Source organism: Leiobunum rupestre, chromosome 4, assembly GCF_980474605.1.
Source record: "Leiobunum rupestre chromosome 4, qqLeiRupe1.1.hap1, whole genome shotgun sequence".
In the NCBI taxonomy this organism is placed as follows: Eukaryota; Metazoa; Arthropoda; class Arachnida; order Opiliones; family Sclerosomatidae; genus Leiobunum; species Leiobunum rupestre.
Window position 1 is genome coordinate 64,413,180 of NC_143387.1, and position 24,513 is coordinate 64,437,692.

Genomic DNA, 24,513 nt, shown 5'->3' on the forward strand with positions numbered 1-24,513 from the left:
GTTCACAACTCTCCTCTCAGGATCCTCTCTCCATGGTTTGGAAAAACGTCCGCTGGTTCACCAGGGGTTCTTCGCCAATAGCGACGACTGCCCCGACTGACGCTTTAGCTCTCGGAAATACATTGGCCGAATTCTATTCCAACCGCTATTATGACGCGTCTTTGACGTTGTTGGAAAACGGTAGTGGATTCAATTCCCACTTTATAAGACATTAATATTTTGACGCTCTCTCGTCCCTGAAGAACACGCTACCTGGAGCAGACGGTATCACCAACAGCACGTTGAAACATCTTTCACCGGATTTTCACTTGAAGATTTTGGATTGCTTCAACTATATTTGGACATCTCATGACTATCCGTTGGAATGGAATGATGATCTAATTTTACCTTTCCTAAAACCAGGAAAAGACCCCGCATTATAAGAAAGCTATCGCTCTTCTTCTCGCTCTAAAGAAACTTTTCGATAAAATATGCTGAATAATCGCCTGCTCTACTACCTAGAATCCCGGAACATTCTTCACCCTCATCAATCAGGATTTCGAAAAAACCGGAATACCATGGACAATCTTAGTCGTGTGACGCATTAAATGTATGATGCAATTCATAACCAAAAAATAGCCGTGATACGGTGATCGCCTTTCTCGACATAAAAGACGCTTTTGGATCAGTTCATCCTAATAAACTTTGGACGCGACTTCGTGAGATTGGCTTGTCTGGTCACATGTATCATTGGCTGGAAGACTTCCTATCCCATCGTCGCCTTAGGGTCAAGCTAGATGCCACATATTCGGCCTCCCACTCCGTCAACAAGGGAGTTGCACAGGGAAGTACTCTTAGCCCTACCCTCTTCTTACTAGCTATCAATGACATTGGACTCGATCTCCCGCTAGAGGTCGACCAAGGCCTGCATGCCGACGACCTTGCCCTTTGGACAGTGGCTTCTACATTTGATGCTGCAGCTCGCTCACTACAAGATAGTCTTAGCTTAGTGGGATACTTCGCCGAACAATGGTCTATGGCCTCTCAAGCCCCCAAATGTTCCTATTTAGTCTGCACCCGAAACCTACTATGGTAAGCTCCTCCAAGAAGTCACGCAAGCTCAATACTTAGGAGTACGGTTGGACAATAAACTAAACTGGCACTTCCATATCAACTATGTCGTATCGAAATGCCAATCTCGGATAAACCTACTAAAGGCTATACAAGGCAAAAATGGGGTGCGGAGAGACTTATTGGTAAGCTCCTCTATTGTCAGTATATCCGACCTGTCATTGATTATGGTTCATTACTGTATGCGACTGCCTCTGACATGATTCTGCGTAAGCTAGACGTTTGCCAGAACATGGCACTCCGCGTCATCCTCGGGGTCCCAAATTCGACTGAAGCAGCAGCCATGACCGCTGAACTGTCTATATTGCCTCCCCCTACTCGACGCACGCTTTTAGACCACAATTTTCTCTCCTCCCGACAAATATGTTTATAAATGGTCCACAAGATATCTCTTGCCGTGTTCTTCCACCACAGCGGAATCAATCACTTAAGACTCGTCTCTACACACAGTCTCTTCAGCTGGTCGACGGTCTACAACCTACCTTTTTGAACGCACCTCTGATACCGCTCAACGCCAACTCCCTCCCACCATGGTTTGCTTCCTCTGTCAAGTTCTGGACGCGTTATCTTCCGAGGCCTAAATCCTCGATGACCACAACGGAACTTCATTATTCCTTTTTCGAGAAATTCACCTCTCTTCTCCGACCTACCTCTTTGGTAATTTTTACGGACGCTTCCCTCAAAACTGGCAACCAGCCCATAGCACTCGGCATTCGTTTGGCAAGCCTGAACTTGGATTATTCTATCACGGCAAACGGAGCTCATGACATATCCCGCAGTGAACTCTGTGCCATTCTTGAAGCCCTTCACCTTGCTTCAGACTTTCCTACCGAACATATTATCTTATGCACTGACTCTCTCACAGCCCTAACTATGCTGGAGACTCGCAATCCGGACCCCCTTGTCGCAACTATTCTAGCGCATTGCTCCAAATTGGACATTTCAATCGACCTCTTCTGGTGTCCCGCCCACTGCGGTATCCCAGATAATGAAAAGGTGGATGACGTAGCTAAAAACGCCATAGTGCCTCCTTACACACATGAACGACGTCTCACTCACTCTCCACTCTCTCTTCGCCGTCATTATAATTAGCTTATTTGGTCTCAATACTACCAGTATTGGCTACAATCTTCAGATGCTCAGCAATCCCGAGATAGAACAGGCCTTCGAATAGACTGGGTCTCTCCACTTCGCCTCCCCCGCTCAACGGAGGTATTGCTATCTCGCTTTCACTGTCGCCGTCTCACAACGAGTGCGCTGCTCCATAAATATGGCCTCCGTTCTTCACCTCTCTGTACCCTATGCCAGCTGCCAGACGATGTCTTCCACCTTTTTTACGTCTGCTGACTAAGTGACTTTCACCGTGAGATACATCGCCTCCCTCATGATGCTCTTATTTCGGCGATGGTGGCTGCGCTACCGACGCCACTAACGTATTTGGTTTTGACATCAGATTATATTATTTATATACCCCCAGTTCCGCTAGGCACTACTGGAGGTACCACAAGTTATACAAACTAGTTTGTATCATATCACGCTTGTTCATCATTACGCATCCCGCAATTTCTTTTTAATATAAAAAGTAAAACCACAGCATAAGGAACATGTATAAAAACCTGTAAAGAGGGGTGAAGAGATAAAAACCTCTAAAACGGCGAGTATAAATAAAAACGATAAAAAACTAGTATCAACCTGGACATATGTCCCCGAAGTTACTAGTTATTAATCGCATAACTTTCTCAAAAACAACCATCTTTTCCGGGAGCTTCATATCTGCAAGGTTGCCCCTAGGGACCAGATAGAGAGTGAGAGGACAATTAACTAAGTAGTGCTCAGAATTGCCTGTATCTGACCCACAAACACAGGCAGGACTGAGCACATGTCCTAAACTATGCAAGTAGCTAGGAAACTTGCCGTGACCACTGAGAATCTGCGTTGAGAAGTGGTTAGGGTTGATCGCATTGTCGCCCACGTTAGGAATAAAATTCCTTGTAACATTGCCTTTATTACTGTCGCTCCAACTACTCTGCCAATGCCTCTTAGTAATGCCCCTCAAAATACTTTTAATACTACCCTTATCGGGTTTAATAGAATGGATCACCTGATTCGTTAATGCGCTCTTGGCCAACGCATCCGCTCTCTCGTTACCTAGAATACCACTGTGTGCTTTGACCCAATTAAGGGTGATTCTAGCACCGTGATTATTAATCAACTCCCTAATGTTAGCACACATTCCATTCATGTTGGAAGGATTTCCAATGGCTCGTAGAGAAGATAAGCTATCACTAAAGATAGATACCTCTTCGTCGTGGGGTCGCTCCCTAGCGAACCACTTAATGCTCTCCAGTATGGAGTAAAGCTCAATATAATAAATACTAGGATTATAACTCATGTCTAGACGAAATGTCTTTGACACGAGTTCCAATCCATTAGAGAAGACCACAAATGCCGCAGAAGCGGCATTCTCCGATAGCGAGCCATCGGAGAAGATCTCTAAACCTGCATTAGTGGGAAGAGCGTCTCCACTTGAAATCTCTACACGAGAGGCTGGGTGCCTTGCCCAAGGGTCGCCTGGGTAAAGAAAATTTCCACCTATAACATTGTAATCACAGTGTTTAGCGCACATCTGTTGGTAAAAGGACCTAAAGATGGTTGCTTCCTCACTTAAGTTGGTAATTACCAATAACGCATCGGTAGATATTGTACGATATGCACAACAAACTCGAAGAGTCGCAATCCGTTGGATTGACCTGAGCTTTCGAACCATCAAAGAGTTCTCAATCTCGCGCCACCATGCGCCAGCACCGTAGGTGACAATACGCTCAATGCAACCTTTGTATACCACTCTTAAGGCTCTATAATCCAGACCCCACTCGACCTTTGCAAAACAGGCAATGGACTGAACGAGACGAGTGACCTTATTCTTAACCTCCTCTAAGTGAGGCAAGAAGCATAAAGTTTGATCCAAGGTAACGCCCAAAACCTTGACGGTTTTGACATTAAGGATTCTCTCATTACTAAGAGAAAAAATAGGAAGCCGATTCATCACCTTTGTTTTCGTAAAGGTGATTGCAACAGTCTTCCTAGCGCAGAACTTCAATTTATAAATTGAACTCCACTGATTGAGAGTATCCAGAACTTCGTTACCAAGAACCTCAAGGCCCCGCCTCGAGGAACTCCAAACCATCGCCTGCAGGTCATCTGCAAAGGCCTGAATAGCACTCGCAGCCGGGTAGGCCCGACTAAGAGCGCCATCCATGACTAAATTGAAGAGAAGAGGTCCGCTACAAGAACCTTGTGGACACCCCTTGGTAAGTGACTTACTAAGAACACTACCGCCTACATCAATCGAAGCAATTCTGTTACTTAAGAAACTTTTGTATACAAAATACAAGTTCTTTGGGCAAGCAACCTGCCGGAGTCTTGATAGGACCCCCGGAACCCAGACATTGTCAAAGGCCCCCTCTATGTCTAGGGAAATTAGACTGGTGTGCAGACCACTCTCTTTGTTATGCTTGAGGCATTCGACGATGTTATAAAGAGCATGCGTCGTGGAGCGGCCATGTTTGAACCCATATTGGGCTGAATTCATGAGACCTCTCTTATGAAGAGAATAGTGCAGTCTTCTTGATAGGAGTTTATCAAGAACCTTACCCACCAGTGACCATATTGAAAATATTCATAGTAGCCAGTGTCAAATCTATCCAGCTATTACCATTGGTACTAGAGAACATGGGATCTGAGCTAGGATCATTTAACACGACCAGATCCAGAGACCCAGCAAAGTCAACACAGGCAACACCTCTAGGACAATAATATCAGCTAGGCTAATACCCAAGGCACCACCTTAGGCCTAAGTCACCTTGCGACCTTTGAAGCCCTTAATTCAGGTGGCCGGGTTACAATGCGTAGGAGGGTGGTGGCAAGCCCTGCATGCCACGAGATCGAGCCAACAGCTCCCTACACTAACTATTACCGTTAACCTAGACAAGTTTTTATGGAAGGGGAAACCGAAGAACTCGGGGTAAAACCCCTTAAACCAGTGGGGAGAGAGCTTGCAAACTCAACGCAGAAGGAGTTGTTCAGAGTTTTCACCCAGTGCCGCAAGCTGGGATCGAACCCGGCTCCTCTTGCTGCGAGGCGAGAGTGCTAACCACTCCGCACAATTGTCCCTTGAGCCCCAAAGATTATGATGATAATTGAAATCACCACAAATTATCATTCTACGGCCAGCAAAGTTTCTAATTTTGTCAGATATGAAGTTTAAGTGTTCTTCCAAGACCTCCGACGGGGGGGGGGGGGAGGTATATAAATGGAGATCACTATAAAAACAAGTTGGCAAGCCAAAATATACCTCTCCTCGGAAGAATGGTCCCTAGTGGTATTAATTTCTCGACACGACCCCCAAAGATATCTCCGCAATTCAGAGTTATTTACGAAAAACGTATTATCGGTTCAAACCCTGCCCGGTATAAAATTTTAATTTTCATTTGTATTTTTCTCGCTTACGAAATACTTGCCGCATCTTTAACGCTCATTTTATTTCAACGCTCGTAGACTTCCAGTTGACGTTGTGACACATACCGCATGAAAAAGACCACCCAGGAAATCATTGACTGCGTTAGAAATCGTAGATATCCAAATAGCAAAAACCTTACCATCAACAAAGCACAGAGAGCCACTTGACTAACCGCCAGCTCTTAAAGCAATTAACGTAAAATTATCTCCTTTAATTAACACAACTATATATAGGTCGTTAAGAATACCCGTAAATAAATAACAAAAAAACTAACAAAGTGGACCACCCACAGGGTCTACCCTTTAACCCTCTAATCTCGGCTGACTGCGCTAAAACAAGATTTAACCTTTAAAATTTCAATCGTAAAAAAACCAGATTAGGCCTTCATAAATTCATTAATAAAAAAAGACTTTATTACCTATTATGCTTACGATGCGTGTCTTAATTTCAGTGAACCTAAGCAGCTATCGGTGGTTCTGTGGTAGAGCGCTCGACTGCCAAGCCGAATGACCTGGGTTCGAAACCTGGGTGGCGCATTTGTTTTTAATCAATAGAGAAACGCTAAATTAGAATTTCTTCGATGCAATAATTTCAATTTCAATTCTATTTCAATTAAACCAAAATTTCGTACTCTATTAAATACGCTTCCGATAAAGCTGAAGGTCTAATTTTCAATAAAACGTAACAAGTGTCTGTGGTAGAACGTCCGCCTATCAAACAGGAGGTCCCGGGTTCAAATCCCGCCCGATGCGATCGATTTACTTGATTCACCAGTTGGTGATTTGGTTGTCAGTATAACCTCTGACTGGTTAGTTTCATTAGCCATGTGAAAAGATTTATAATTAACACTCGTCCCTTCCCACCCACCATGGAGCCCCACCAGGGGACTTTCATTCGAAAGCGAGAGATAAGACGGGTGTATACTCAGCGCCATGAACCCACCATGGACACCGATTGACCTACTCCTCAGCAACTGAGCTGCTAAAGGAGAGCCGCTTGATGCAGTACCGGCCAGCACGCACCATCTGTCTCAGCACAGGCCAAAACCAAAGAAGCGTGTTGGGAATTGTTGATCCGCAGAGCAACATCCCCTCAACTCCCAGGGACTTCATTCCATCCCTTACAGAATGCCTTTCACGGCAAACGAAAGGGCGAAAACAGCATGTCCAACCTTATTACCCGAAAAACAGGACGTCAAAAGACACAAAACCAAAAATACGTTTCCTAGGAAGGAAGTCTGTCACGCCAGAAAGGCAAGCGAAAAATGCGTGTTCATAATTATTTGAACTCCCCATGAAATACTCAAGGAAGGGAGCTGCCACAACAGTACTTCATGAATCCCCCTGCGTGGACTTTAAGGGGATTATACGTATTCATAGTTATTTTTAACTCCGCATGAAATACTCAAGGAAGGGAGCTGCCACTAACAGTACTTCATGTATCCCCCTGCGTGGACTTTAAGGGGATTCAACTAAGGGCCAGACCAGCCACAAATGACGGCACTTCGGCGGAACCAAGAATCCTAACACTAAGGCTCAAATGCAACAAACACCAAAACAAGCTTACAACACGCTCTCCAGGAGGGTTGCCAGCCCCTTGTATCCCGGAGGGTAGCCTCGTTGTAACTTTATCGAATATCTCTCAACTTTAAAATAATAAGCCCCCAAACACAAGCAAAACCGCTGGGATGTACTTGGACAGAGAGCTAACTAAAGCGGATTGCCGACGACCTGGTTCCTCCCTAACGGGAACTACTAACTCCAAGGAGTTAAGGAACCAGCCGCCGAAGTTACGAAGATAGGTTTTCCCTTGGCAGGAACTACTAGCTCCAAAGAGCTAAGAAACCTATGCGCCGAAGCGACTTACCTAACAGACCGAACATGCAGTTGGTCCCAAAAACAAATTATGCGGAGGGCACGACAGTTTAGTGAGATGCTTAGCTCAGAAATTTATCGAATAGATAACTCTACTCTAGATCCGCCAGTTTAGCTAGAGAAATTGTTTTCTCTACCCGGAGTCACCTCGGGAGGAAGCAGCATCAATTGATGACTGCCCTGGACGGTCTTGATCGAGGAGAGGCTTAAGAAGTTTATTCGCTTCACTCTGACCCTGCGATAAAGGGTATTACCCGTCAAAATATGAAAAAGATAATCCCATCGCTTGACTCTCATTTGCCCTGGGTTTATGGTAGATAAGCTTGACATGGTTTCACCTACACCATGTCGGCGAGAGGGCATAGACACCCCAAACTCGCAGGCCGAAAGCTAAGTCAGTTTCTCGAGATGACAAGCTCTAGATCCTCCGGCATCTGTAAGAGTATACCTCTTTCCAGGGTCACCTCGGGGAGGTTAACCGGACGGTCTGGGATGTTATGGAAGCTATCCGTTGCGCTTTCACACCCTGGCCAACCTTGGTTCCTAGGAAGTAAGAACGCCAGTATACAGCCTTGACCCCTTGGTTTTGACAAGGAGGATTCTGCCTATTCCAATACTATGTTAACTAATTGATTTAATTCATGTACCATGCAAAAGACAAAAAAATTTACTTCGCCGGGCTCGCGCTCTTCTCAGACCCAACCAGCCGAGAATAACAATTCATAAGGTAGTCGGGATTCGCTTTTTGACTGCGCTAGTGGTCAGTTCGTTGCGTGTTTTTCTCCTTTGTTCCCTTATAGCTCAACTTGTGTTTTCTTTAGGTTTAGGCCGTTCTTATTCACTAGACCTTTGCACAGAGTCACGGCCGGTGCGAGAAGAAGATAACAGTTCGTACGTTCTATTAATTTCTTTTTTGTTCAATCTGTGTTCCTGTCTATTTTTATTTGTTTTTTGGCTCCGGGAGCAGCCTCTATTCCTCCGGCTTTTCTGTCGACTCTCATTTCATTTTTGGGTGATGTCCTCATGGTGAATGCGCCGACGGGTGATCACTCGTGGCATCCCTCGCACATTGCTGCATGTGCTGATAAGCATTTGCGCCCCTCTCCAACGGGTACGCTTCTATGGAATGAACTCAATGCGGTTCTGTTTCCGATCGGTTCCTCCCCGAGTGGGTCGGCGGCCGGTCTTTATGCTTAACTATGGCACGGTCTTCCCTTTCTTTGTTGCAATGGAACGTGGTGGGTATTGGTTCGCATTTCGGGGCTCTGGCTAATCTTATCCTCGAGGAATTGCCTACCGTGGTGGGTCTCCAAGAAACTTGCCTTCATAGCGCATCTCGGTCGAATTTGAGCCTAGGTGTGTATCAAGTTTACCGTCAGGATCGCCCGCAGCGAAGCCATGGTGGTGTGGCGCTTCTGGTTAATCATCTTTTCCCCCAGTATCGCATGGCCTGCCCATCCCTTCAGTCTTTGGAGGTGATAGCGGTTAGGTTCCATCTGTCTTTTGGCTGGTGCACCTTCGTCAATATTTACAATCCCCATGGGGCAGCCCCGGCTACAGATTATAAGGCACTGACTCCTCTTTTGGTTGGCACTTACTGTGTCTTCGGCGATTTCGACATCACTCTTTTTGGGGCGACTCTCAGGACGATTTGGCGGGTAATATTTTGATTGATTGGTATATGGCCCAGTATACTATGGTGCTCCTCAATGATGGTTCTCTTACCCATCTTTTTCACCATGGCCAAAGGGACTCTGCTATTGATCTCACGTTTGTCAGCAGTGATCTCGCCCCTCGCTCGTCCTGGAAGTTCTTACCAGCTTTGGGTAGCGACCATCTTCCAATTTGTGTTACTTTGCGTTGGGATTTTTCTGGGGCCGACTGGGTCAAGTATCGCTCGCTTCTCCACGACGTTGATTGGTCCCAGCTGTTGACTTTGGAGCCGAAACAGGCGGTACATTGGTTTAATTGTACTTTGATTGGGGTACTTCTCCGTCTGGTTGTCCTCGCCCTCCTCCCTAGTGGTCGACGGCATGTAAGCGTGCACGTTGTAAACTTCAACAGGTTATGGGCCCAGCACGCTTCCACTGCGCAAGGCTGCTGAGAAGCCTATGAACAGCTGAGTCCTGGTTCCAGTATTCTAGTTCCTGATATACTCAACAACCTGATTCTGACCAAGGAGGATAGGAAGGGAGGCGAAGTAGGAGGGATGAACGCGCCAGCATCCTTGTAAGAAGCTTAGCGCGTGCTCGGCTTGAAAATTTCGGAAAAATGGTGGCAAGATTGCGGCCGCTACGCTAGTGTTGCCGCCATTTTTCCGAAATTTTCCCGCCGAGCGCGCGCTATGCTTCTTACAAGGATCCTGGCGCGTTCATCCTTCCTACTCCGCCTCCCTTACTATCCTCCTTGTCCTGACCCACCGTATCCTGAAGGATGGATGGACTCCTTTGCCATGACATAGACAAACTGTCTGGTCCCGAGAATTGGCGGAGCTGGAAGAGGCAGATCAACGATGTCCTGATCATTCGGGACATTCATGATATTATCACGGGAGACTGGACAGAACCGATGAGAACCACGACGTCAGAAGCGACATTCCCGGCTGCTTTCAAGAAGTATCAAGAAGCGTTCAGTACCACCCGCACCATCATTTGGTCAGCACTTTCCGTCAAGGTCCAGAACATGATTGCCGATTACGAAACGTCCAAAGAGATGTGGGATAAGCTCCTCGAGATTTTCGAACAGAAGTCGTCAAATCGGTTGCGAAAGCTCCTTGCACAGTTAATGCGAGCTACAAAATCGCCAGATGTTGACATGGCAACCCATCTCGCCCAATTACGTTCCTTATGGGCTGACGTACTGACTAGCGCTAAAAGAGAAAAAGATATCTCTTTTGATGACTGCATCCTGGTTGCTTGCATCTTCGAATCCTTGCCGAATGATGAATATCGAGAATTCAGTATGCTGTGGGACACGCTTTCCCAAGAAAAGCAAACTGTCGATGAACTGCAACGACTACTGATCGGCCGTGCGACCCGAGACGGAGATGCTTTCACGGAATCAACCGGGCTAGACGAGAAGGCAACAGTAGCATTCAATCCTCGTCAAGGCAGAGTTCCCGAAAGCAACGCCCTAGGTGTTCCTACTGCAGACGATATGGGCATCTGACCCAAGACTGCAGAAACGCTAAAAGAACGTCTAGAAGCAAAGGCACCGACGATGAAATCCCGACAGATCTCCTCGCTGCGAACGGCTTCGTCGCTGGTTCATCTGCAAAGGGGCTCTGGTATTTTGACTCCGGCGCAACTAAGCACGTGACGAACGACGCCTCGAATTTCACCAGTTTTCGCACTTTCGACAGTCCGGCCACGTTACAAGTCGGAAATAAGGCTCGAATGACTGCAGATGGAGAAGGGGACATTAAAGTCCGCGTCAAAATCGGCAAGGCAGTTGAACACATAGTCATACACAATGTCTGGTACATCAGAGACTTCACCTGCAATGTTCTCTCATGAAGCGGAACCCAAAATCGGAGTTTTTAGCTACGGCAACGGCCTACGGACTTTACGAGAAGTATAACGGCAAGCGTCGACTACGACTTCCAGGAAAAGTCGAGTCTCTATACCGTGTGAATATGCAGGTGGTCCAACCTTCAAACCCTGTCCATCTTGCCACCGTTTCAAAATACAAGCGAGACAAAGTTCTTCGGTCCCGAGATGTAAAATCCGATCCTGAGCGATGTTCCTTTGAAACTCCTATCCCTGCTCATGATGATGTCAAAAGACAGGGCTAGCAGATGTCAGAGTCCAGCAGCCGAGATGAGATAGTCAGATCCGATGAGGTATCCCGAGATGAGCCATCCAGAGCTACAGGTCCTGTCCTTCGAGATCGATCGACACTAACGTCAAGGAAAAACACTTGCTGCACATACACTCCTGTCGACAAGGTCTTCCTCATCTGCGATGTACTTCCGAAGACGGCAGAACAGACATGCTCTAGTCACGTAAAGGTAAACTTACCACACGAGAAGAAAGGTCATTGGGAACCGTTGAAGCTTCAACGAAGATGACCCGATACTACAACACCGCCAGAACCTGAGCCTTCATCACTCCAGAAATATCTTCATTAGGGCGATTGTTGAAGAAAAAGAGCAATGAAGATATTTTTTATCAACGAAATATTACCTTTCCGTTATCTCCTTTAGAGATAAGATTTCGACCGTATATAAAACCGCCTGTCATTTGACTAAGGTGTGTCATTTAGCTCCTGCAGTTCTTGCAGTAATGTCGCTCCAGTACTAATCTAGTAATATTCGTTAATTGTATATAATTTGTAAATATTCTTTTAATGCCATCATTAATAAATTACTAGTTAGTTATTTAAAACTTTGTTCAGTTTGTTCATTTCTAAACCCCCAAGCGGCTATGCCCTGCGTGCACTTTGTAAACTTCAACAGTTTGCAGTACGCTTTGTATTGCCTTCGCGCCCCACCTTCTCACTTGGCTCAGGGTTGGCTTCGTGGGCAAGATCTACCTTATATCTTGCTCCGGGGTTCTGTCACTCATCTGGCGCAGAGGTGGGATCTGAACGACCTGTTTGTTAGCGTAGTTCCGGAGCCGCTTTGCCCCTCGTGGCCAGTGGACACACCGCCTCCTTTTGTTCTGGATGTTCGGTGGTTGCCTGGACCCAAATCGGACTACACTGCACACTCTCTAGCATCGGCCTTTTACTGTCATCTCGATTCCCTTCCCTCGGAGTGGTGTCTTGTCTTTACCGATGGCTCCCTTGTCCCGTCCTCTGCTTCCGGAGGGTTCGCCTTGGTCATTCCTAGTTTGGGTGAAAGCCGGAGTTTTCGGTGCCCCTCTCATTTGGCTATTTCTAGGATCGAGTTGTGTGCCCTTTATGAGGCGCTGTCTTGGCTTCTTGACCATGCAATTGACACTGTGATCTTATGTTCCGATTCTCTCTCCGCCCTATATACTTTAGCGGACAACTCGTCTGCGGACCCGTTGGTCCAAACCCTGTTTGGGAAATTCCTCTCCCACACTTCTGTCCGCTATCGTCTCTTGTGGACGCCTTCTCATGTGGGTATCGGTCCCAATGAGCAGGTGGATGCCCTTGCTAAAGCCACCCCCACTGATGCAGTGGCTCCTCTGTATGTCCCACCTCCAGATACTCTTACTATTCATCGCCGGTGCTCGTCTGCGCTTCTCCGGATGTGGCGGAGTGCTTGGGCTGATGCTCCGACGGGCCGTTTCCTCTTCTCCTTGCAGGACTTTCCGGCCCGTTCGTTGGTCTGGGGCTGTCATTTGGGCAGGCCCCAGGAACGCCTACTGTCGTTGGCTCGTGTTGATCGTTTTCCGGTTCCCGCGGTTTTGTGTCGCTTCGGTGTACGCTCCTCCTCCCTTTGTCCGCTCTGCCAGGTAGAGGGAGATCTGGCTCATTTTGCTTTACTCTGCCCCGGTTCAGCGGTTTCTCGCTTGGAGTTTCGGAACGCTTTTTGGGGGGTTGGCTTACCCCCTTCCTTTGGAAACACCCTGAACTCTCTATTTTCGTTCTCCGCTCTTCCGGAAGGTAGCTCCCGCCCGGGATACTTCCGCCTGCTGTCGGGATTTTTGCGATCCCTTCAGCACTTCTAACGTTGGTGCCGCTATTGTCTGTGACGTTTATTTGTTGTATTGGTGTCTAAGGCGCTAGCCAACACCATATCGTGTGACTCTAAAAAAAAAAGACCCAACCAGCCCATAGATAATAGGATACGTATTTACATACATTTCTTATATCTATCGGTACGTAGTCTAGATTATCTTTGTATCTATGAACCAGCCCTTATTTTTTTTTAATAAAAAAAAACGAACGGTTCTAGTTGCAGTAGCAGCCGACGCGAATTCTGATAAAAGCTTCACCAAAATCTTTGTTTTTCGAAGTCGACCGTGTTTTAAAAAATGTGTGTAAACAAGAAGCGTGTCGTTTTAAAATGACACGTTACAAATTTAGTTTATTTGAGAAACAGAATTAATTAGAGTCGGAAGTAACTATTACTTTACAATAAATATTAAAGTCTTAAGTACTTTTCTAATTATAAAATTTCCAAACGCAGACAGTCAAAATGAATGTCTCAATTTTTGATGTTGTTGCTGAAACCTTTCGGTGTTTACCAATATATTCAAACGTATTAAACGAAACTACAGTATCTACCTTCTGGCTGAGTTCCTTCTTGGAATTAGATAAAGATGTTGAAACACTTTATAAAAAACTTGAAGAAAACTACTGTCTGGAAAATTTAAGAAATTTATTAGAGAATGCCAATGAAATATGTTTAAAATTTCACGACAATTTGCAAGGATTGTCATTTCACAGGGCTATGGCTATGGGTGAAAATAATCATGAAACTTCAAGCCTAGAAAGAAGTATGGGTGAAGACTTTTGGGAATGTTTATTTAATGTTGATGCTCAACCCAGAAAAATAATAGTATCTCTATTTGTTTTAATGAGAAAAGGAAATATGTCAAATTCTAGCTCTGATGAACATAAACTCTCTTTGACCGCTTTTAGCGTCTACTTTTCCCTCCTTTCCATCAAAGGAAGTGAAGCTTATAGAATATTCCATCCAGGCATTATGCAGGAATTCTTCAAATCTGCATTACACCAAGGTGCTAATCTTCATGAAAGAAAGAAGCCATTGAAACGCATCCTCAACTCTTTATTGAAAGTGTTATCAGTATTTTCATTTCGTGGCCATCAAGAAGAAATGGGAGAATTAATAAAGTGTATAGTCTCTTTAGCAATGGAACATGTTGAAAATCCAGATTATACTATAACCTCTCCATCGGTTATGGGATTGTCATTCCAAGCACTGGCACAAATATGTGGATCAAATATTCATGGTCCTCCTAATGAACTGTACATGAAAGTTTTGGAGACTTTATTAAACACTGCCAACGAAGTTTTAGGAGAGAAAAAGCAATCCACAAAAGAAAAATTTAAATTGGAACGAATAAGAAATTTTATTAATTACTTAATAAATGCATATGAAGGTGAAATACTTCCCATAAAAGTTTTTTACCAACAAATGTGCGTGAGAGCCTCTGATAAAACTGATTTGCGAGAAAAGACTGCACAGTTTGCATTAGACTTAATTTGTAATTTTCCTCCACTGATATTTTCTGAACTAATAATGTGGACTATTCTATTATCTACGCAGAAAGATATTAACTGTAGACTAGTTGCGCTAGACATTTTATCACTATTATTCCAAAGTGGAGATAATATAGCTCATGTTCAGTGTTTTCAAAATTTAACACCCCTCAAATTAATATCGCATATTCTTGTACGTTGCAAAGATAAGTCTTCCACTGTGATTGTAAAAGCTCTAACCATCCTAGCTCAACGAAATGTATTATACTTCATAACAGCAGCATCGCAACAGAACCCCAATCAATCTATTGATCAAATGGAAACTGACGAACTCGAAAGCCAAACCCCGATGTACAAAAAACTTCTGAAATACGTTAAAAGTCTTTGTACTCACGATAAAGTTTTTGTAAGAAAATCTGCTATGTGTCTTCTTCAAAATATCATGTGCCTTTCCAAAGATGAACCCAAAAGTGATTTATATCCAATCATAGGTACTTTCACTAGAGACTGTTCAGTGTTGGTACGAAAGCAGGCTTGCGTGACAATTGTTGCTATTCTTCAGGCCCATGCACATTCATTTTTCGCTCAAGATCTGTTTATTAAATATCTTGCACCACTGTTAAATGATTGTGAAACGTCTGTCGAGGAGAAGTGCTTGGAACAATTGAAAGAGGTGATTTTGAAAGGAATTTCCAATGAGCAATTTGAAATCTGGTTGCTGTTAAACCGATTTTGCCAAGAAAACTTAAGAGAATATCAAACCTATCTTGCTAAAGCATTCCGTTTGTGGGTTTCCAATGGATCAATAAAAGCTCAATTTATAGACAAGTTGAGAAAGAAGATAAATACAGAATACGATTGCGTTGTTTGGATGCTACTATCATTCTTAACAGCTTGCAAAGATTTTACAAACTACGACTATCTCTTTGTTTTGCAAGCATGGAGGGAAAAAAAGAAAACTAAAGAAATTGAGCCAAATGTCTTGAAAAACATCATAGAAATCATTGGTAATTGTTCAAATAAACTTCCAAAAAAAGCAATAGAAAATATGTTGGACTATTTCCAAAATGATATCTGTGAATTTACGTTGCCACTGGTTGCAGTAACACCCACTGTTGAGTCAATCAGAAAAATTATAAATAGAATGAATCCTATTAAACACCGAATGTTTAATGTGGAACACACTTTCGCAGTGCAAACTATTAAAAAGTGTGATGTCCTCTTTGATGAATACTTTGTGGATTCCAAACCTGTTGTTAGCAAATCTCAAGAAGCCGCTGCTCTAAAAATTATAGAAACATATAAAGTGATATCTCAAATAGCCCCATTAATGGTTACTGAAAAAACTGAAATATGCATGAGCCTCATGGCCATGGGATGTGAAAATGAAAATGTGAAAAAAATAGCGATATTAGCTCTGGGGTCCTTCTGTTTGCACAATGAACAACTTGCACGGGGTTCCATACTTTTGTTCATTGGACAATTAACCCAAATTAACAAACCCAATGTCATAATAAATTTCTTAACAGTTTTATGTGATTTCTGCATAAGATACCCCAGCATGATTGAACCATATTTGCCAATCTTGACAAAGTTTTTAGGTCACAATTCAGTTTTTGTTTGTCATCAAAGTTTAATACTGTTGACCAGACTGTTACAAGAGCAATACCTAAAACTGAGGGGGTCCATATTTTTTCGTATGCTTTTCCTTATTTCTCATAGAAACGAGGAACTTGCGAGTTACGCAAAAATGGTTATGAAGCATTTGACTAAAAACACTATGATTTTAGTGAACTTCTTTGCAGAAACAATATGTTTCTTCAATGGGTTTGAAAAGTCAGTAGTGTTGCAGTTGGACGAACAAAATGAGAAGTTCTGCTTAAAAGGAGACCAAAACTTTGATAAGAGAAAATATATATACCTATTTATGTTGAGCAATTTAACACCTATGCAAAAATTCATCAAAATTAATACTGCTCTGACAATTAACATTGTATCGAGATTCATAACTAAAGAAGTTACATTAGACGCTCAGAATGGTTCTGTAATAAAAGATGCGCTTTATCTTCTGGGATGTGATGAAATGAAAGTGTCATTTAGTTCAAACCAAGATGAAAGTACAACTCAAAAAGATGTGTTAACAAAAAAACACAGAAGAACTATAGTTGAAAAAGTTATCGGTGTTATAATTAAATTGAAGCCCATACTGAAGCAAACGCCTTTGCTAAAAGACTTCAAGAATTTCTTAAAGGAATATACGAAAGATTTCAAGAATGAAATAAAAGAGTTGCTAGCCAGTGACCCTACTCTTGCCAAAGAATTAGAATTTGATCTAAGAGAAGTTGATAGAGTTTCAAGTACTTCAAGCGACAATGACTAGAACTTAATAAATACTATATTTGTTTTATATTAAAAAATTATATTTTTCTACAATATAAAAACTAAAAGTTAATGTACGTAATATTTTGATAGCTTATTGAAACGACTACCCAAGTTAAATAATAAATTACTATTCAAGTTTACACAGAAAATAAGTTTTTAATCTTAAAATAAATTTCAGTAAAAATATAAAAATTTTCAATTTGAAATAACTTAAGGCGGGCACCATTTATTTCCATGCCTATCAGGTGCCTTTATATGAGGAATATCCCAAAGCCAAGGTTCATCTGAATATAAAAAATCACGTAATTATCGGTATACATTTATGACATAATATATATATTAATTAACCCACCGTTAACTTCGTATTTCTTAACAGGAATGTCATATGGTACAGGAAAGGCATTTTTCTCAGATTTATCATATTTAAAAAATTTAGTAGCCATCTAAAAAGTGTGCCACATGATTTAAAAATGGTTAAATATTTTTGCATTAAATTTAATTTGTTTAAGTTTAAGAAATTACTAAATATTCAGGTATGAACAAAACTCCCAGTTCATACGAACGAATCATAAGCTGTTCTCCTTTTTTCTCAAATGAACCCCAAGCTGCCTTGGATAAATTGGCACTAAACGTTTACGCAATACAAATTAATAGGGTAAGATATATTAAAATTTATGTAAGGAAACTTAACTACCTAGTAACTAAAAACCAGGCTATAGATGTACAATCCGGAGAGATTCTCAAGTAAGTTTTGATATGAGGTGAGGCGTTACTTCGTCCAGTGTTATCGGCAGACCACTGGCTGCATCAGATAAAAATTTAATAATGAAGCGCTTACAAGGGGAGCACCTGAGGTGTTTCTCCCCAACTTAGTTCAAACTCTGGGGTTACTTAGACCTTCATATATCTTGAAAGTTCCTAAAGGCAAAAGTTTCGATGGTCGTTCGTTTTGCCATGGCAAAAATGTATTTGACAACTCAAGTTTAAACTTACTCTATGTAAAATAGTATGGGAAAATCACGGATTGTAAGGGTCCCCCTTTGCAATTTTCAAAAAATTAAAATTTTGGCAAAACCATTGAGTAAAATAGATAAAATCTATAAAATTGGGTTAAATCAATCCATGATTTTCCCATGCTATTTTACGTAGAGAAAGTTAAAATTTGAGTTGTGAAAAACGAATGGCCATTGAAACTTTTCCCTTTAGGAGCTTTAACTTTCAAGGTACATGAAGAAATCAGGGAGAAACACCTTGGGATGTCTCTTTGTTAGTGAGAGGTAGGAAAGAAAATTACGCAAATTTGTAAATACCAGAAAAACCGTCTAAGATAGGGCTGTTTTTGATCAACTTTGTAGCTGTATGGTAAGGAAGCACCAGCTGGGTAGCCTTCTAAACTCTTACGAACATTTTCTACGCTGGGGAAGATCTAGAAAATGAATTATAAACATTTAAGTGTCCAATGAAGCAAACCTAATCGGGCACCTTTTCCACAATTTAAAAATTATTAAAATTATCCCATTGTTTAATGGAAGCAGCCAAAGTTTTAGCCCCATTTAGCCTGATGGAAAAGCTAGCCCAGTATTTATTTGATTAGAGAAAAACTTTACCAAGTTTAGTTTACTATAATCCAGCCTCGATGCCAGGTTGTTTTTACTAGCGGTTAAAGTAGACAAGAAATCGCTGCATAACCATTGGCTTTCGGAATTTCCCAGAGAACCTATGCTTGAAAATTGGGCTATCGTAGGCCATGATTGAAAATCATCAATCTCAGGGAGAAAATTTGATAGCGTCTAAAAAAATAAAATTATTTATTTTTCCCCTACAAAAAGATACTCAAAAAACGAAACTCCACCTTTCTTAATTTCAAATGTCCAAAGGTAGATTTCTTTGCGCCAACATGACGTCCAGGAACGGAGCCAATTAAGAACACTCTTGAAAAGTAATAATAATGGTAACTATTATTTTATATTTTTCCTTTTTTTATTTAAGTTACCGTATGGATGACATGTCGTATTTTTTTATAATTTGACACCAATCTCTAAGCTCTGGGACTTCATAAGCAGCAAGATATTGTAAAAAATCCTTTTTGAAATTAGATACGGAATCACCATCTGAAGTATCATTTTTCAGTAAAGGTAAAACAGGACTCATCCAAATTCTGCATTATAAAGTCTTTCACAACAATTTTCACCAATTATTTACAGCTATTACCAACCCTTGTGTTTTCTGATCCCAGTCATTTTGCATTAAATTAGAAGTGTGTATCACGATTCTTAACCCATTTTTATACAAAAGAATCATCATCTTCCTATGATTAAGTGATAATACCATAAATATTATGAATGTTACTAAATGTATAATTTAGTATAAAACGAACGTATGGTGTGTTCCATATGCTATTGGTAAATTGGCCTATGAATATAGATGCAAAATATTTAATAATGAAATTATTAGTAACTAAGCAATTAAATTATTACTTTACAAAATTTAATGTTTTTGTATGGTGAGCCAGACTTTTCTAAGGCTTGTTTAGATTCCCGTTGCTCACCATGGACAATCAATAATGGTTTACCACTAAAACAAAGAATCTGTCTTTATAAATTTCAAGAGAGTTGAAATAAGTTGATTTCTTCTTACCGATATTTTTCAGGGTATTGATTAATTAGCCAAGTAACATCTACCACATAATTAAATTGAACTGATTGTATTAATTCATCATCATTATGTAATAGAATCTCTCTAAAATTTAATGCTATTCCACATTGATTATATTTATCAGAAATGCCTCTTGCTTTAGTTAAGTAAAAGCTTAATTTATTTGAGTTTGCGGAAACATGTGGTTTCTTATTGTTAACCACTTCATGATTTGGTGACGTTGATAAATGCACATGGTTATGTTTAACCCCTTCACGTTTAGGTGGTGTAGATAAATCTTGTTTAGGTTTCTTTTTCGGGCTTTCCTTCTGATACGCTTTCCGGCCATCATGCTTACGCTTTGATGGGGTGGAAATTGATGAAATGCCCCCATCTGAATCAGAATCTGATAATTCATGGGTCCTTTGTCTAAATGTTTTATCAAAATTTACTCCCTTAGAAGAACTAGGACTACAGTTTTTCTGCGATTGCATTTTGGAATTTATCAACTGTACTAAAAATTAAAATTGAAACGTTTAACTATTATGAAAACTAGCCATAATTCAAAGTTGTTAGAACTGTCAAGATTTTGTCAAATTTAGCAGACGGTAGAGCAGTATAGTTTTTAAGCACATAAAAGAAGGACTCAGTCTTGGAAATAAGATATTTAAAAAAAACTGTTATAGCGTTTTCCATTTGATTGCTCAAGATTCACTCCGAATCTGTCTCTGACGTCATAGATCTCGCCCCAATCGACTAGATAAAAATCATAAAACCGCAAAGGGAACATTCCATGTTTGATTCCATGAACATATTTTCGCGCTTTGTTGTTTTTCGTCTGCTTGTAATTTAAATTTTCGCGTATTGGTCTGCCGTTTTGCCAAAAAAATCTAAAAGGAACACGCCAAAATTTGCTCCGATCTCGATCTCAAACCATTGATCTGTCGAAATCGGCAGATCGGTTTTGGTAGATCTCCGAGCACCCGAGAGTACGCAAATGGAACACGCGAAACTTGATCGGAGCAGATCCGAGCGCGCAAATGGAACATAAAATGCGATCTAGAGGGCTCGAAAGCAGTCAAATGGAAAACGCCAATGGGGATGCTAACTAATGATGTTCCCGCTAGGTTCGTGACGGAGCTAGCGGTCCTCTAAGCAGATGACGGATAATTTCGGCATATAAAAGAACGCGTCGTCCGCTTAGAGGACCTCTAGCTCGGTCACGAACATCATTAGTTAACATCCCCATTGAGATTCCATAGTCGTCCGCTTTATTAGCGACCGAAAAGAGTCTAATAAGTGGTGTAATTTTAGACTGAAATATGCTGGTCCACCCTGGATTTGTAAAAATATAAAGCTTTACCAACAAAGTTCCATCATGCGTAACGGTTTACGTTTCTTAACATCAAAGCTTTTAAACTAAAAACATATGTTGTATGAATTTCTTATTTTTGGTAACGTAAATTTATTAAACAATTTTTTTTAAAAAAGCTCTAACTAGCTGGTGACTCTCTAGACTTCCTGTCATTACACTTCAGTCATCATTAGATTCGCTGCTTTAATAGTTAAACGGAATATAACCTATAGTATTTCTGTCGCGCCCGAAAGGTTCCAATAATGGCCTCTCCCTAGTATTTCTTTTCATATTTACAGCACCGCTTAGTGGTTTGACGTGGAGGTTATCCCAAAATAGGCGCTTAATAAGAAATCTTCAAGGAAATCGCCGAGAAGTAGCATATCCGAGAGCCAGGACCTGCAAGTTACTGCTTGTGGAAATAATGGAAACTTTCCCCCTGTGAACAGAATGTCGTGTTTTTGCTAAGGATTAAAAAGTCAAAAAAAGCTACCTGATTAAAAGGAAATACTTGTTGCATACCCTAAAGGTAGTGATTTTGAATGTAGGGTACCACTGAATGGGGATAAAAGAAGAAGTGGCATGACAGCTCTACCTTGAAAGTCCCTTTAAGTAGACTTTGTTTGTTATTTGTTTTAAAAACACGCATCGTCAAGGCTACTAATGGAATAAATACAAATTGTCAGGACTACCAATGAAATAAAAAGGCAGCTTCTGCTTATTGGAACTTTAGCTCGATCCTGCTAAAAAGGGAAAAAGTTTCATCTTATATCCCAATTTCCCTAGCAAGCACGCAAACTCTTAATTTCATCCCTCTATCAGGAAAAATAGGAATAACAGCGAAGACTTAAAAATGGCGTCATTACTATTTCGATGTAAAAAAAGACGCCATAAAGTAGGGTCAGAAATACATGAACCGAAATGATCATCGACCTATTCCGGTAACGTTGGATGCATTTGCCCATTCACCCCCCTAAAAAGACGGGTTTTCGTCATACCCCTCAACGGAATTTAATTCCTCCCTGCAGTTCTTGAAGAGATTTGGAGTACGGAACGTCGGAACATGGCGTTTCTAACTTTCAATTGGTAAAATTTGAATAAACACGGACTTCGGAAAGTATCTTTTACAGTCCGTGTAAATAATGGTAGTCGCAAACGCCTCAGTTTTATTTCAAGTTGGATTTTTTTAATTAAAGCAAGTGTCGGCTCGACGTGTACGAGCTCTTTTTTCAACAGATGTCGCTAATGTCGAGTTCAAAACAAGATGCTTAATCTAAATTATGACCCAAAAGGCGAGACATAAAAGTACCCCTCACGTTGATTGGCTAGTTTTTAAATTTGACAAAAACTTAAATTATAGTAATTTTTAGCAATATATTTTATATGGGATATATAATTTAGGTTAAAGTCCACTAACAAAGGAGAGTACCCGAGGTGTTTATTGCAGAATTTGTTCAAAGTCGGGCGTAATGTAGACCTATATGAGATATGAAATTTCCCAAAAGGAGACGTTGCACTACCCATTCGATTTGCCATGGCAACCGAAAATGTTTTTGACCACTTATAACAAAAAAATCTCCATTTAAAAAAGCATGGGATTAAAAAAAAATTAAAATCACGAAATGGGTATTTTGTACCACATTTAGGTAAATTTCATCATTTTTGGGTTAATTGGAACAATTTTGAGGTAAATTTGTAACAATTTTTGGGTAAAATAAGGAAAAAATATTATTTTTGTTTTAAGTGATCAAAGACGTTTTCGGTTGCCATGGCAAATCGAATGGGTAGTGCAACATCTCCTTTTGGGAAATTTCATATCTCATATAGGTCTGCATTACGTCCGACTTTGAATAAAATCGGCAATAAACACCTCGGGTACTCTCCTTGTAAGTAGATATTAAGTTGACTAATTATAATACTCTGTAATGGTTCTCTATTGTTTCGCTATTTTGAATTTTAGCTTCCTGTGCCATAAATAGATGACACCACGCACTCCAGTAAAGTAGTTTTTTTCGAAGAATCGGATATATTCATTGGCATTTCTAATAACAAGGGTCTCATCATAATACAGGTGGCAATGATAAAGCCGTCAGTTGCTTTAAACAGTAAAAATGTCGAGTAAAGATATATTTACGCAGCGTAATATGTTTTTAATGAACAAGCCTAAATTAAAACATAAATCGGTGGGATGTAATTTAGTTAAAATCCAATTTGGAAATGCTTCGGTTTTCACCCTCCGCTGTCTTTATGGCAAAATGCGCCTAAAGAAAACAGCGCTCGCCGATAATTTCGGTTCATGTATTTCTGGTGTGGTGTTTCATATTAATACCAACCGGAGTGAAATTAGAGATGATAACTCACAGCAAAGATAATATAGAACTGCGTATCCTAGATTTGAACTCAGAGACCTTCTGATTGACGGTTTTGTAAAAATCAGCCTGCTGATCGGTTGCTGGAGGGCGCTATCTATAGTTGGTTAACATGGTAGCTATGGAGCTAATTTTTTCGGAGTTCCGGCAGGAAGTAGGTAAACACTATTCACTATGGGCGGACAGGGATTTCGAATTTAAGGTTACGGGGTCATATTTACCTTCCTCACAGAGAAGACGAGGCTAAGAAAAGTGGGCTTAGCAGGGTTTAGTAAACCATGATATTGTTTTCATACATAATATTAAACACTTCTTCCTCTACGTCTTCTGTAACGTTTTGCTCTCTTTCCATAGCTCTAGCTGGTTGTTTTTGTCAGCTTTCTCTTAGCCGTCTATTTACAGCCTCAAACGTCCCATGATCTGGCACCCGACTTTGAGGAATCAGTCACTGGTACAATCTTTGATCCCGTACATCCTCATATTTGTTACTAGCCACAGACGGGATTCGAAAATTTTAAATCCACTCTTTAAGGAATTGTCGGCATTAGTATCTTTAATTTTAGAATATTAGGTGGTTTCTTTTTGCCAGGGGTACGTCAACCCGATGGATTTGATATTTTCCACCGATGAGCTTTTTCGTCATAATGACGTCGTAAGTTGCTGAACGCTTTTATTCAGTCATCGGTGTTTTTTAAAATGGGGTAATGACGTCAGTCATCGGAAAAAATGACTCTTCCAGCCGATGACTATCGTGACGTCAAAACCGGATACGCGAAAAAGCGTACAGTAGGAAACCGATGTCAGCGATTACTAATCGGTGAGTCGCATCTAGGAGGATGTCCGATAAGCGCTGCTGAACGTACCCCTGTTCTCGGATTAAACGTTAGGCGTAACAGTGTGTTAAAATTGACGAAATAAATTTCGCCCTAAGCCTTGGCAATGCCTAGGAATATAATACTACCTTAAGTCACTTTCATCCCCCTAGATGAAACTAACCAAATTTAACTTGGGTTATTTTAAGTTGTCTCAAATTTTTTCAATCATCATAAATTCATTGTTAACATTTAAAATTTCGGTGATTTTTCCTAAATGCCCCACCAAAATGTTTCCAGAAAAATAATGTCCTCTATTATA

At 41.2% G+C, this 24,513-nt stretch overlaps 2 protein-coding genes across 3 annotated transcripts; one reads left to right on the top strand and one right to left on the bottom strand.

Annotated features, from left to right (window-relative positions):
* The first annotated feature begins 13,541 nt into the window (after positions 1 to 13,541).
* On the top strand, positions 13,542 to 17,276 carry Cap-D3 (Chromosome associated protein D3). The gene has a single exon (XM_090173865.1). The coding sequence runs from the start codon at positions 13,613 to 13,615 to the stop codon at positions 17,018 to 17,020; it is 3,408 nt and encodes a 1,135-aa protein (XP_090029991.1). The 5' UTR covers positions 13,542 to 13,612; the 3' UTR covers positions 17,021 to 17,276.
* On the bottom strand, positions 17,136 to 20,230 carry gkt (tyrosyl-DNA phosphodiesterase glaikit). 2 transcript variants are annotated; one of them, XM_090173866.1, is made up of 12 exons: positions 19,660 to 20,230; positions 19,500 to 19,596; positions 19,400 to 19,434; positions 19,238 to 19,330; positions 19,016 to 19,180; positions 18,875 to 18,953; positions 18,630 to 18,812; positions 18,333 to 18,448; positions 17,717 to 17,824; positions 17,545 to 17,647; positions 17,375 to 17,465; positions 17,138 to 17,306 (listed from the first exon to the last, which is right to left on the bottom strand). In XM_090173866.1, exons 1-12 carry the CDS (start codon positions 20,148 to 20,150, stop codon positions 17,233 to 17,235), a joined length of 1,635 nt encoding a protein of 544 aa, XP_090029992.1. In that variant the 5' UTR covers positions 20,151 to 20,230; the 3' UTR covers positions 17,138 to 17,232. The 2 variants fall into 2 exon arrangements, with proteins under 2 accessions (XP_090029993.1, XP_090029992.1); XM_090173867.1 differs by lacking the exon at positions 18,630 to 18,812 and having other exon boundaries at positions 17,136 to 17,306.
* Between the last annotated feature and the right edge of the window lie 4,283 nt (positions 20,231 to 24,513).

Excerpts from the sequence above, each read along its gene's own strand:
- Cap-D3 (XM_090173865.1), top strand. The coding sequence starts at position 13,613 with ATGAATGTCTCAATTTTTGATGTTGTTGCTGAAACCTTTCGGTGTTTA.
- gkt (XM_090173866.1), bottom strand. The coding sequence starts at position 20,150 with ATGCAATCGCAGAAAAACTGTAGTCCTAGTTCTTCTAAGGGAGTAAAT. Across the intron at positions 18,813-18,874 it reads GACATTTGAAATTAAGAAAG|ACGCTATCAAATTTTCTCCC; the intron begins GTGGAGTTTCGT and ends TTATTTTTTTAG. Across the intron at positions 18,449-18,629 it reads ATTATAGTAAACTAAACTTG|ATCTTCCCCAGCGTAGAAAA; the intron begins GTAAAGTTTTTC and ends TTCATTTTCTAG.